This window comes from Anolis sagrei, chromosome 1 (assembly GCF_037176765.1).
Source record: "Anolis sagrei isolate rAnoSag1 chromosome 1, rAnoSag1.mat, whole genome shotgun sequence".
In the NCBI taxonomy this organism is placed as follows: Eukaryota; Metazoa; Chordata; class Lepidosauria; order Squamata; family Dactyloidae; genus Anolis; species Anolis sagrei.
The window spans coordinates 251,502,780-251,516,906 of NC_090021.1; the positions used below are offsets into that span (position 1 = coordinate 251,502,780).

The 14,127-nt window shown below is 37.6% G+C and overlaps 1 protein-coding gene across 5 annotated transcripts in view; it reads right to left on the minus strand.

Moving 5' to 3' along the window:
• TRIM66 (tripartite motif containing 66) overlaps positions 1 to 10,612 on the minus strand; it is a 65,469-nt gene extending 54,857 nt beyond the window's left edge. For 3 of the 5 annotated variants that reach the window (XM_060767290.2, XM_060767316.2, XM_060767280.2), the window contains exons 1-2: positions 10,456 to 10,612; positions 1,540 to 1,635 (exon numbers count right to left, since the gene is read on the minus strand). In XM_060767290.2, the coding sequence (XP_060623273.2) occupies positions 1,540 to 1,548 (9 nt within the window). In that variant the 5' untranslated portion in view covers positions 1,549 to 1,635; positions 10,456 to 10,612. The remainder of the gene's footprint in view (positions 1 to 1,539; positions 1,636 to 10,455) is intronic. The other 2 variants (XM_060767307.2, XM_060767300.2) reach the window with 1 other exon arrangement.
• Positions 10,613 to 14,127: the final 3,515 nt, after the last annotated feature.

Consider the following 14,127-nt stretch of genomic DNA (forward strand, 5'->3'; position numbering starts at 1 on the left):
TAGAACCTTGATTTTCCAGCATTCTTGTTCATGTGGAGACTTTCAACATGAACAGGGGCTTCTCTACATCAAATTGGCCTATTTCCACATCAAAAAACCAACAACGCAGGCATTTCAAACCTTCTGTGTGCTTTTTCCTCCAATTAGTAAGACAGCCTTCTTGATTGTGAAAAGCCTTTCAAACACAGATCTAAAGAAACTCTAAGTATCATAAGCCTTTCCTTTTGGCTGTTCAGGTATTAAGAGTGAGAGCCCCAAAGAAAACAATATATTTCAAGAACTGACTGCTTTGGAGGGTGGCAGACTCTTCCTCATTGGAGAATTTTAAACAGAGATTGCATAGCCATTTTTGCTGATTTTATTGGATAATGTTGAATTGTGGGAATTTGTACTGTTATATTTTTTGTGATGATTGTTTGTGTAGCAGGCGTCTAAGTGCGCCTTGCAGCTGTAAGCCGCCCTGGGTCCCCTTCGGGGTGAGAAGGGCAGGGTACAAGAACCCCAAATAAATAATAAATAATAAATAAAGTGCATTAGTAAGGGATTTGCGCATAGTGGGGACTGGAGTAGATGGCTATTGTGGTCTGTCCAACTTTATGGTTCTGTGGTTCCATTAATCTAAGTGAGAAACCTTGAAAATGTGTGTTAACATGCAGGATCTCAAATATAATTTCATAGAATCATAGAATCAAAGAGTTGGAAGAGACCTCATGGGCCATCCAGTACAACCACCTGCCAAGAAGCAGGAATATTGCATTCAAATCACCCCTGACAGATGGCCATCCAGCCTCTGCTTAAAAGCTTCTAATGAAGGAGCCTCCACCACATTCCGGGGCAGAGAGTTCCACTGCCGAATGGCTCTCACAGTCAGGAAGTTCTTCCTAATGTTCAGATTTCATTCCATTCTCTCTTCTAAAGTAGACTATAGTCCAGAGTTTTCCAAGCTTTGTGTCATGACACATTAGTGTGTAAGCTACAGCGTGTAGTGTGCCATATGAATTTAATACAAAACCTATGAGTCAAGCAATACATCTTTTTTTTTCAAATTTAAATGGAAGATATTCATGAGATATGTTGTGCTCATTATTACAATGTATGTATGCATCTGTATCTCTTATAAGTGGTTGGTTTAACCTCTGATTTGTTAGTAAAACTGAATTGCTGTGTTGCGAAATGATGCATGTCTGAAAAGTGTGTCACCAACATGAAATGTTTGGAAAGCTCTGCTATAGTCCATGAGTTTATGGTAAAATAAATCACTTGGTCTTTTAAAATGTTTTGTTAATTTTGCTACAACAGACATCTGTGAAAATTGCTGTAATGTAGTTTATTATGGAGAAAAATCAGCATGTTTTGGTAGAGAGTGCAAGTACAGAACATAAATATCTAAATTATTCATAGGTTCTTAGATTTGTATGAGAGTCCAATACCTCTCTGATTCACAAAAACAGAATGATATTTGATCCTTGAAAGTCCCAAATTACACAATGTGTACTGATCTGTTGGTCAATTGTATGGTTCAAACCCTTTTTCACTTACCTTTGCCATAGCTGGATTTATTGAGGCAAAAGTCCCCAAGAAAGAAATGGTCAGCTACATTCCTTGGCATATACAAAATAGTGCATGTGAAGATGTCTAAAGAAAGTAGTAGAAAATAAAAGCATATCAGGAAATAAAATTACTCATACATTAATTTATAATGTATATCAGTTCACACATAATACATTTTTTAAAACATACACCTAATAAACATACACCTACATAGAACGACAGAAATACACTTGCCTGCATGCACTTGGTGAAAGCCAGAAATATCCCTGCTGGATTTATTGTTATTAATAATAACAATAATTCCAGCAAACAGCAAAGCCTTATTCTCAGAAAACTACTACCTACCTACCTAAACTTACCATCAATGCCTTTAATTTCATTCCTTTGCGAAAGTAGTTCTCTCTGTTTATACTTCTCTCTGTGCTCTCAGCCTTCTTAATTTCAAATATAATAATAATAATAATAATAATAATAATAATAATAATAATAATACTAACAACAACAACAACAACTGTTGGGTTTCTGTGGAAGCTTGCCAAGCCAACAGAACCCATTGTCTCTCTGTAACTCCAACCTCCATCAGGACATAAAATATAATTGTTGTTGATAATAATATTAATCTAAAGAATTAAACCAGCAAGAAACACCAAGTTGTACTTGCCTTCTTTCCTCTACTAGACCAATCCTATCCTTTGCAATCTTCTTAATTTCAATTAATAGTCATCGTCATCATTTGGCTACTGCCACCTAGTAATAATAATAACAACAACAACAACAACACTGTTGGGCTTCTGTGGAAGCTTTCCCAAGCCAGCAGAACCCATTGTCTCTCTCTAACTCCAACCTCCATCAGGACATAGAAGATTAGGTAAAGGTTTTCCCAACATTAAGTCCAGTCGTGACCGACTCTGGGGGGGTTGGTGCTAATCTCCATTTCTAAGCTGAAGAGCCAGCACTGTCCATAGACTCCTCCCAGGTCATGTGGCTGGCATGACTGCATGGAGAGCCGTTACCTTCCCGCCTATTGATCTACTCACAATTGCATGTTTTCGAACTGCTAGGTTGGCAGAAACTGGGGTTAACAGTGGGAACTCACCCCGCTCCCTGGATTTGAACCAGTGACCTTTTGGTCAGCAAGTTCAGTAGCTCAGCGGTTTGACCCACTGTGCTACCGGTCAGATTATTGTTATTTATACTATTTGTATTCAAAAGAATTATACCTTCAGGAGTAACTTTTAATTAAAATATCACAAAAACCTGCCTGTTCCCGTTGAGGTGCCTCTCACTACCAGGACTGCATGTGTGGCTGTTGGCTGCACCTTCCTCCTCGAAAACATTAACAACTAATTGTGTTGTTCCTCTGACTCTACTGCTAGTTTTTTTCCTTGTACACATGTGTGTGTGCACGCTTGCATGCACGTACCCTTCTGTTCTCTCACAAGAAGCCTGAGCCTATCCCTTCATTCAAATTCCAAAAAAACAGTACAACTTATTAATACAATACATAGCATATATTACCATATATACTAAAGTATAAGCTGAGTTTTCAGCCCTTTTTTTAGGCTGAAAAAGCGTCCCTTGGCTTATACTCAAGTGAAAGTTATTTATTATTTTACTGGGTTATTATTATTATATTTATTACATTTATTATTTTACTTTATGTCTTATTATTATTATTATTATTATTATTATTACATTTACCTTACTTTACTCTATTATTATTATTACATTTTTACATGTTATTTTACTTTATTTATTTTTATTATTATACTAAATGTAAGAACATTTATACGTAAGCACATTTACATTGAAGAAGGTTAAAATAATGATTTAATCTGAATTGGACAGTCTTATCTTAAATTACAGTTTTATGTAAATATTCAAAAATATTTAACCTATTGATGTCTCAGTTAGTGTAATTTTATTGGTATATATTTTTATTTTGAAATTTACCAGTAGCTGCTACATTTCCCACCTCGGCTTATACTCGAGTCAATATGTTTTCCCAGTTTTTTGGTAAAATTAGGTGCCTTGGCATATATTTGGGTTGGCTTATACTCAAATATATATACCGTATATATTAATAATTATAAATGTATAACAACACATATAACATTAACAAAAAATCCTGAGGTCTGGAGGCCGTTATGCTGCTGGTGCTGGCTCAGGGTCAAGTGCCAGTGGACAGACCTCCAAGAGAGCCAGAAGGAGGGGAGGTATTACAACCATATCTTTTCATTCTCCAGAATCTCAATCACCACAATCAGATCCTCCTGTGACACCACCAAAAGTACAAAGAACATTGGATTTTTGAAACCAAGAATCAAAAAGTAACGTTTTGAAGGAGCGATGATCTGGCTCAGTTTAGAGCAGTTTGCCATTCAGGAAACCACTGTTTCACCAATGTTTTGCTTCCTAGGATATTCTTTTTCATTCCATAATTACAATTTTAAGAATTACAAAATAGAATGAAAGGAAATATTATTCATTGGTTACACACAGGAATAGGTACCATGTATTCCTTACTAAATATTATGACCACCAAATCTGGCCTATAGCATTCAGTTCAAGTCCCCAGGCGTTTCCATACAAAGCTGTTTTCAATAGCGGCAGCAACCAGCACTGATAATGGCTCCCCAGAGTCTGTTAGCCAGCTAGAAACAGCTAGAGCTGATCATATTCTCACTCCTTTTTGGTGATGACAAGCCTAGTGTATGTTGCTACACACAAACATAAATACAGAATAGTATTCTCGAAAGATGGGGGAATTATTTGCTCTTGATGAATTGCCTGTATGAGCAGTAAAATGGATTAAAATCATTGGGTTTTAGTTTTTTTCCACTTCTGTATGCTTTTTAAGGTTGTTAATGTTTGTAACATACTATGAAGCCTTCAATATAGGAAGTTTTTATTTTAAATACATTCCTTCCAAACAATAAAAATCACTGCATTCCAATGTAAAAACAAGAAAACTCAGTGCTTTACAAATGGGTTGCTTTTTGTTCATTCAATGTATCTTGGTGATGGAGGAAAGAAGAATCACATTTTACTGCAGATACTATTTTCCAAATCTAAAAATGAATTTCCATGTACAAAACATTATACAGACAGTCCCCAACATACAAATAAGATAGGTACTGTAGGTTTGTTCTTAAGTTGAATTTGTTTGAAAGTTGGAACAGGTACATAAACGGTTCTGGACCAGCTTACCTGTCTGATCATATCTCCCACTATGAACTATTTAGGAAATTAAGATAGTCCAGGGAGGCCCTTCTGTCAGTCCCACATCTTCACAGACATGACTGGTGGGAGTGAGAGACAGGGCCTTCTCAGTAGTGGCCCCTTGGCTATGGCTCTCCCTTCCCAGCGACACTAGTCTTCAGAAGAAAGGTAGAAAATGGGCTGTGGGATCAGGCCTTTGGAGAATAGTGCAGTGCAATTAACAAATTTGGAATATATGGAATGGCTATGGAATGGCTTGGACTACGATTATGGATGTCATGATTTTAATATGGAATTGAATGTTTTAAATGTTTAATATGTTTTAATTTTAATCTAATTTAATTTAAATTTTTGGAATTGTATGTGTTTTAAGGCATTGAATAATTGCCTCTATATAAGCCGTCTTGAGTCCCCTTTAGAGTAGAGAAAGGCGAGGTATAAATAGAGTAAATCAATAATTTTTTTAAGTGTAACTCCAGTCATATGCTATTACTGGATAGCATAGGAAAGGGTTAACGCCCTTGTGGTATTTGTTTTGATGTCTTTGCACCTTTTCAGAAGATTTCACATCACTTTCTGTCCCTGTTACAATTGGATTTTGAAAAATTTGGTTTATTGTGGAAACAAAGATAGGTGAGAAAGTTTCAGTGGAGACACCTTTTCCACGTAATAACTTTCGGGAGTGAATTTCTCTTCCTAGGGGAAGATTTCTCTCACTTTCTGTTGTCTCACCCCTGTTCTTTATGAGTTATTTGTAAGTCAGGTGTTTGTAACTCAAGAACGTTCTGTATCTCAGAACATACAAGAGCCCCACATGATTGCACCAAACGCTTACTAGCCCAACATTACATTCCCACAGAGACAAACCCAATGGCAAAAAGAATCCCCTAAGCAGGATACAGATATAACAGCATCCTCATACACATGCAACTTGTAGCCAGAGGCATTCTGCCTATGATACCGCAGGTAGTATACAGCTACTACAAATAGCAGCTTGGTCTTTGATTTCCAGTTGCTGAAGTACATAAAGGTGGCTAGCTCTGTCTCAGACACAATGTGGTGATCATATTTTCAAGAGAAACAGCAAATGATATGGATATTGGTACAGCAAGTGTTTATGCTCTAAAATCATACTCACAGATTACACTGACTACAAAAACTCTATTATGCAAAGATCAAAGAACTGCATCACTAAACTCATCTATTTTAATCTTCTTCCCTTGTGTTTCAACTGAAACAGAACTTCAGAACTATACAGCCATCACCCTATGTATTCTCCTGTGATCGGTTTTTCTTAGCATTAGGCAACAAATTTTTCAGGTTGAAATTAGGTAAGCATTTAAAAGCATGTACCTAAGAAGATGGCACACAGGAGGAAGGTAGTTGATTTACTATGGATGTATTTGTAGATATAATCTTAAACCTAACAGGTGTGTAGGGAAAAATGAGGAAAGATAGATGAAGGCAACACAGTTGTTTTTGCACTTTAGGGACACTTCCACACAGGCCCAAAACCCATGGTGGGTTTCTGATTAACCTGAGGCATCCAAACAACTCCTCAGGTTGATTCGGATTAATCCAGAGTAAACTGGGATTTCCCAATTTACTCTGGATTTTAAAAAACACCTGAAAAGACCTCACTGCAAGGCCCAGATTTTTCCAGATGTTGAGCCTGTGGGGATTGACTCTTGGGACCGTCTTTCACGATCCTGGGGGTCAATCCCCATTGTCATCCCAGTTTTTCAGGAAGTTTAGAGGGGAAACAGGGAGCTGAGGGCTGTCTAGATGGGTAGACCTCTGGTAGCAACCCCTGCCCAGGGAAAACCTGGGGTTTAGGAATGCTGTGTGGCCTAAATTGTGAAAGGCATCAGGATTTGGGCTTGTCTGGAAGGGCCCTCATAGAAAGGAGAGCATCAGTGTTGAGTTTCAGGTGAATTCCATCACTGCAACTCATTTTGACTGCCAATTAAATAACCGATTAAAATGTTTTATGTTGTCTTGATCATTACATACAATGATCTAAAGGGTCCAGGAATAAACTTCAGGGAGGGAGGGTGGGTGGTGGTGGTGGTGGGGTTAATGAATTGAGTGCATTTTCTCTTCCATTTTTTGCCTATTTGTTTAAAATTTTTGTATTGAATTCTCTCTTGTCAAGCAATATTATTAATCCTCTCTTACGCTGGCTTTCAGTATCAGGGACCCTTCTCACCATATTGGGTGTTGTAGCCTACAATGAGTATTGTCACCATGTTATGGAAAGAGGGTCCATAGCCTATATTATCAAATGGGGCTGATGACTTAGAACAGATTAAGAACCAGGATTGTACTTGAAACACTGTTTTGTGGGTTATAAATCGTATCAGTTAAAACAGAATAGTTATAATTTAATTTAAAACAGCATAATTCCCCAATCTATAATAATAGAACCATACCCACCAAATTTCCACAGATGAAACCCAGAATCTATTTGGCCAAACAACATCCAAGTGTGGTCAAAATGGCAACAATTATTAATAGGGGCACCTAAGCTGAGACTTCAGCAGTTTGCTTTTGCCTGAATCTACAAGGAAGGGCAAGATTCCCTTCCTCTTCCCCCCATCACTCAGTTAGCTGATTGCAAACGACATTTGCATTTTGAGCTCAGTTTGGACTACTAGAAATCAGCTGAGGACAAAGAAGGAAATGGGAGAAGACAGAAACCAGGACATTTTAAAATCAGGTAAAACATATGATAATAGAAGATCAATCTGGACTGTCCTGATAAATCAGGAGCTGGAAAATATGTAGAACCAGAGCAAATACATTATTTGTTTATTTATTTATTTCTTTACCATATTTATACCCAGCCTTTCTCACCCCACAGGGGACTCAAGGTGGCTTACATATATAGGCAGTGATTCGATACCTTACAATATACATAGAAAAATAAACATATACCAAAAAAACCCACAATATTTTACAGTGCTTCTAATAATCTCTAAGGTTGGAAATATGTGTTTATTTCAGATAGGGAGTTTCAAAGTGTTGAGGGTCTCACCAAAGAGGTCCAGCTGTGCAACTTCACAAATCCTGTATACCACCAACTGCCTTTGTTTGACAAAGACAGTTCGAACTGTTTGCTATTGCTCTTTTTCAGCTGTTTTTATCTCTCTTCTCCTCCCACTTCAGTTGCTGCAAACTGATTCCAAACTGCAAAAGTAGTTTTCAAATTATTAATTCACTAAGATGGAGAAGAGAGGCAAGGATGGAACTTCCCAGTAAACTCAGGCCAATGCAAACTGTTGCAGCCTCCCTTAGCTTTCGTATTTTTTTCTCATTGATGCTTTCTGCTGACTTGGTCACACTCTTGACCGCACATGTCTTGGTTTTCATCCGTGAAGTTTTGGAGGGTATGATCCAGTGGACAGCAAACAACAGAGCATAAGCCACAAACCAAGAAAGCTGAATCACTTGCCTTTGAGCCTGCACGTCTTCACTACTGTTTGACAGGAATGGTGCAGTAGTATACGCTATACATACATATCCCAAGGCTTGAATAGTATCAGCTTTCATTTACTACTTTTGACATTTCTCCACAGCTCTGATGTTTGAGGCACGGCATGGGTCTGCTTGCGACCTCTTTCAGAACTGCCTCATGCATTTTTTTCCTGTCTAGCACATAGGCAGGGAAATGATGCAACTGACCCTTCTTAGATTCATATGGTATGCAGAGCACATAAATCTCTGGTAGTTACAGGCACTAAGAGCCATGTGTAAACCATTGGATGAACCTACACCGGTGCTTGCAAGTTTAAATGTTAGAAACATATAGAGATCTGTAACATATTACAAAGCTTCCCCATCCCCCTCAAAAGGGGGGGGATCATTATTGCTATTACCTCCCAATGTAATTGACTACATCATTGGCTATTTTAAATTTATCTTTCCCCCATTTAAAAAAACACAAAATAACATTATCTAACCTATGTAGTCTCAACATTTCTTAAAATCATTTAATCACCACCCTCTTAAGTAACATGGCGAAAAATAATAATACATATGTGTTATCTGTTTTACATAAATTATTTTAAATGCGATTTCCAGTTTAGAAGGAAAATGTCATTTTGCCCTCATTACGCCAAAAAGTAGGTAACATAATTACTTGTGACATGTTTCCTCTGTACTAGATGCACGTAGTGGATTCTTTTTCATATTAAATGAGTATAATAACACTGGCAATGTCTGATTTTTTAAATTATGAATGCTTCTGGAGCAGGGAGCCACTGACCAAGGCAACTGATTCCAGTACTGGGCAAAGATCAATGCTTATACCAGTTGTTCCTGCATTTAGTCAGGGCTAGGCATGGTTGACTACCATATACAAATCACATACAATAAGACATCTTTTACTTTATTTTTAGGTGATGTATCTCCTGCATTTCTCTGTCAATGTATAACATGCCTGTAGTCCCTGTGGCTCATATGCAAACTAACAGAATCCCAGCACATAGAGTAAATGAAAATGGTAACTTCTTTCAAATGTTGACATTATAAGGAAAGTGGCTGCCTTTTATACACACCATGTTATGTATTATCCCAAAGAGGCTCTGTTGTTCTTTTTTAAAAAAAATATTATTATTATTGGTAGTTCACTGCCCTGAGATAAGACTGAGATGGTTGGATAATATGGGCATATCTATGATGGAGAGAACAGTGGCCAAAATAAATTATATTGAAATACATTGCTTTGGCTTTTTAAATCAAATGTATCTAAGACTAGACGAAGGATGGGTCTTCCCCGTGACACAGTCCAATCTCTATGGTTGCCAGCTTGAATCCCAAATGATGCCCTTGGCATCGCCACACGCCAATTTTGAGCTGGTGTTCACTTTGCTACATGGCATTCATTTGAAAGTCTATACGTTTGCATAGGTGAAAGAAACCATTGCCCCATTTCTATTCAAGGTATTATGTTTGAAAAAGCCCTCAGAGGTATGTATTTAAGTGCAAATGTATTTCAAAGATGTAAATATCTGAATTAGTCTGTATACCTGAATTAATCAATGCAGTGGGGTAACTAAACACACAGGTGACCTTCAGGCCTTCTTGATAGTACAGCAAAAATACCAAAGGCAAAAAGCTGACTGTTAATATCGTAAGTAGCAAATTATAGATCTATGCAGTTACTGCATTAGACAAACTGTCCCTCCTCACAATACATACATGTTTTACTTGCTTTTGGTTCACAACAAATATGTTTGCATCTTGCTGTTTTGATATTTTTAATCCCACAGGATACAACTGACCTTCAGTTACCCTGAATTGGTTAACCATGCTCGACTTGCAATACTTGATAACTGCAAAGGTACATATTGTATCGATACACACATACAGAGGCTCTCTCTCATACACACACACAACACACACACACTATCCCATATCTTATCCTGTCATCTTCTAAACCTTAATTATGTTGTTAACATTGCCATCCCTGATTTTCCTTTGGAATAGCTACCTAAACTTAATCACTTTAAGATGCAGCATATGCCAGAAAAATAACCTCTCCCTGCCAGTGAATCAAACTGACAGACAGCTGGTCTGACCGCAGACGGGAAGTGCTTATGCCGACCTCCTTGAAAACAGCTGCGAGAACACATTACTTATTTAGGCAAATATATAGACAGACTTTTCATGTTTGCTTACCTGTTCTCTCTAGAAAGCAGCCACTTAAGAGAGGTGCACAAATAAGTGTCTCTCAGCTGAGGAAATGGGTTGTTACTAAGCAGAAGAGCGTGCAGAGTGTAATCCCTGGAAACAGCTTTTTACTGTATAGCGTCAGGAGTGCTGAGGAGAGAAAATGACTAGACCTTCCGTTGAGCATCTAGGGCGCCTTTCCTTCTTTTCTTTTTCTTTTGAAAAGCCCACTTGAAAAGCCAGAACCAAGAGGTGCAGGAATCACAAAATGTGCTCTGTTTTTGTTTTTGTTTTTTGTGCTTACTCTTAGGCCTCCTGCATTATTGCTGGGGTTTTAAAAATCTTTTTATTTCCTGATCATGGTAATAAAATAGCAATCCCACAGTGATGCAGGAATTAGAGCACTTGCTCCCTTTGCAGCGGGTTCTCTGTTGAAAAGAAATACTCTCAACGTGCTTTATCTGGGATGCTCACAAAGGGAGACTAGAAATGTGGATTAAAATCAAACCATGGAGAGGTGATCACTGACATTAACTCTTACTCAAATGCCCCCCCCATTCCCCCTCCTCTCTCTCTTCTGCTGAATTTCAAATATCAGTAGCATCTGAAACAAAACTTTCTAAAAGATGTATCATTCTTTTTGGAATCTGTCACTCTATGGCAACCTCTTTTAAAAATATAATGATTATACCTCTGTCGGTGGAGAAAAACGATTCAGCCCACCCTAGAGATTCACTGTTTGTATGTATGAAAAATGATGCAATCAGTGATTCTAAAAAGCAATCAAACAACCCAAACAACAAAGTATGAAAACCATTGGATCAAATTCCGTTCCAGGACTAATGCACGATCCAAAATAGGATTCTTCAAAAAACATCGCATCAGCCTTGATAAATATTACTGCCCCACCATATGAATGAATGTTATTTGGACTTTCAAGTAAAAGAGGCAGAGAGACATGCTTATAAACAAGTTCATTTCCATAAAGGTTTACCAGCCCATGTTTTATTTTTTTAACATGAATCCATAGGTTTAAATCGATGACCTGATCGTGTGAATGTTGTAAACCTAATAATTACAACACAAAACTTTCAGGCTGAATGAACACACAGTGCTTAAAACTTTCCCACATCAAGAGACTGAAAGAAAAAGGAGCACAGTGCATTTCAAACAGTGACCCAAGCCACAGCTGAGAGAGTCACAAGAAAATAATATCTGGGGGGGGGGGGGGGGGTGTTAAAACCTGTTTCAAGACAAAAAATGTCAAAAGACAAACTGAATCTAAACTTCTTTTCACTCCCCGAATACTGTATTGAAACTGTGAAGGGAAACCAGAAGGAACCAGACATGCAGCCCCCCAGGTCATTCTGATGGCCCTTACATCCCTCTAAGGGCCAACAAAAATTGTTCTGGAATTATCTCTAGGAGTTACAGAAGACATGTCCACCATGTTTGGAGATCTTCTGGATTAACGCCCCCCTTTCCCCACTCAAATTGACTCAAAATGGCCTCTAGGTCCAGGAAGACCCAAAAACATGGTGAACATCTCTGTCTCTCTCCAGTTTTGCAGGAGCAGATGGGGCACAGAGCTTCAGGATCTCCTAGGAGCCCCCTAGCTAACCTTCCAGAGTTACCCACCTCTGACTTAGCTACTACTGTTCAGTTGCACATGGCCCATTGCAAATTTAAATTTTTTACCTATAACAAAATATGTACCATTCTTCAAGGGTGATTACCTAAACAACAGCATGAAACACAAATAAATAAATACGCAAAGGGAAAGTGACCTTCAAGCATAACGTTTTGACAGACAATTGAGGCACATAGAAATGTCACAGTCCACTTACTCTATCCTTTATCTCATAATCACTTTGTACGTATTTCAAAGAAAATGTAATAATTTCTGAAAGAGAATGATTACAGGAAGAGAATGATTACAGGAATTATTATTAGGAAAAAGTGATTGTCGTTAAGATGGCCAACTCAGAGGGACTTATTTGCAAATAGACATGTATAGGATTGTTCCGTACTATATAATGGATTGGGGCTGCAATGCTCTGGTTTGTGCAGGCAGTCCCCATGTTACAAACAAGATAGGTTCTATAGATTTGTCCTTAAGCTGATTTGTATGTAACCCAGAACAGGTACATTTTAAAGTGTAACTCCAGCTGTGTGTGAGAGAGAGTATACCACTTCCATGTGTGTGTGTGTGTGTGTGAGTGTATGTTCTGATCTTATATACTGTAAATATTCTGACAGATTCAGTTGAACATGTGGTTCAGTTGAACATGAAGCTTCAAGTGTACAAAGTATCTCTCAATCAGGCCTGTAGCGAGGGGGTGGTTTTAGGGGTTTTTCAGGTAATGTTGTACTTGAATTCCCATCATGCTTACCCATTGATGATACTAATGCTTGCATATTTTCTACTCATGCTATGGGTGCCTTATATCTGTGTTTCACATCATCCTCAGAATCTATTCTATTCTTTTTATTCTGGATAGTAAACAAGGGAGGGTTTTTTTTTTTACGTAGCACTACATATAGCTTTTCTTTCTTTCTTCTTTCTTTTATTTTCCTTTTTTTTCTTTTTTGCTACATTCAATAAACCAAAGGATGAAAGTAAAATTTAGTTGGGAAATGTATTAGTACATATTCTGAGATTTTTTTCAGATTATATATATCTTTCACATTTTGCCAAAAGAAAATTTGTCATGAGTATCCATATTTGAGTAATACATAATATTTGAGTTTTTAATTTATTTATTTTTACCTTTATCGGTATCTGTCTCCTACCCAGATATTTCACTGGGTTACTTTTCTTTCTTCTCTTAAGAAAATATTAGGATAATAACTCCTACAGAGCATTAGCCATTCACTTAGAACTCTTGGGATTAGTCATATTTTCCTCTAAGGCTCAATTAAAGGATATATAAAAGGACGCTTTGGAAGACCAAATGTTGTATTTTTCTCTCCTCATATTTAGCTAACCAAGCTCAATTGCCATTTGAGTAAGAAAAAAAAGTCAAAAATTATTCTAAAGCAACTCCTGTTCAACAGGCTTCTACACTTACGCAAACTGCTTGCAATTGTTTACTCTTTAGTCTGTCTGCTTATTTGGCATGATTAATAAAGTTCTGCTATCCACACCTCAGGGTGAATGTCTAATTAAAACCACAGAGTATTCCTTTTCAGGAACATGTAACTCATTGCATCACTTGCCTTGGGAGAGGCTCCACAAAGCAATTTTACTTGCAATTCCTATAATCAAATGCCAGTAATACAAATGCTCTTTAACAAAAACTGTAATGGTAAAGTCTCCATCACTTCAAACCATGGATTTCTAATTGCAATAATTATTATTAGGTAAAGTTGACACCCTGACTTCCAATACAGACAAATCTAAGTTCTTGTTAAAGCAAGTACTGGTGCCAAACAAAAATAGGCAACCATTAATTTCCATTCATAGATGCTGAAGTGGAAGGTGACATTTGGAAAGCAATAATCTATCACATGGTGGAGGACCTTGATGTTGATGGGCCCTTTGGGCTACTTTTTGCCACAATGAATTTTTTGTGTGGTAGCTCTATCATTAGCAAAATAATCTGCAAGTCATGATGTCCAGTGGGCAATTAAGACCTATTAGGTTTGCAAAAGACCTGCTTCGAGCAAAGCTAAATGTTG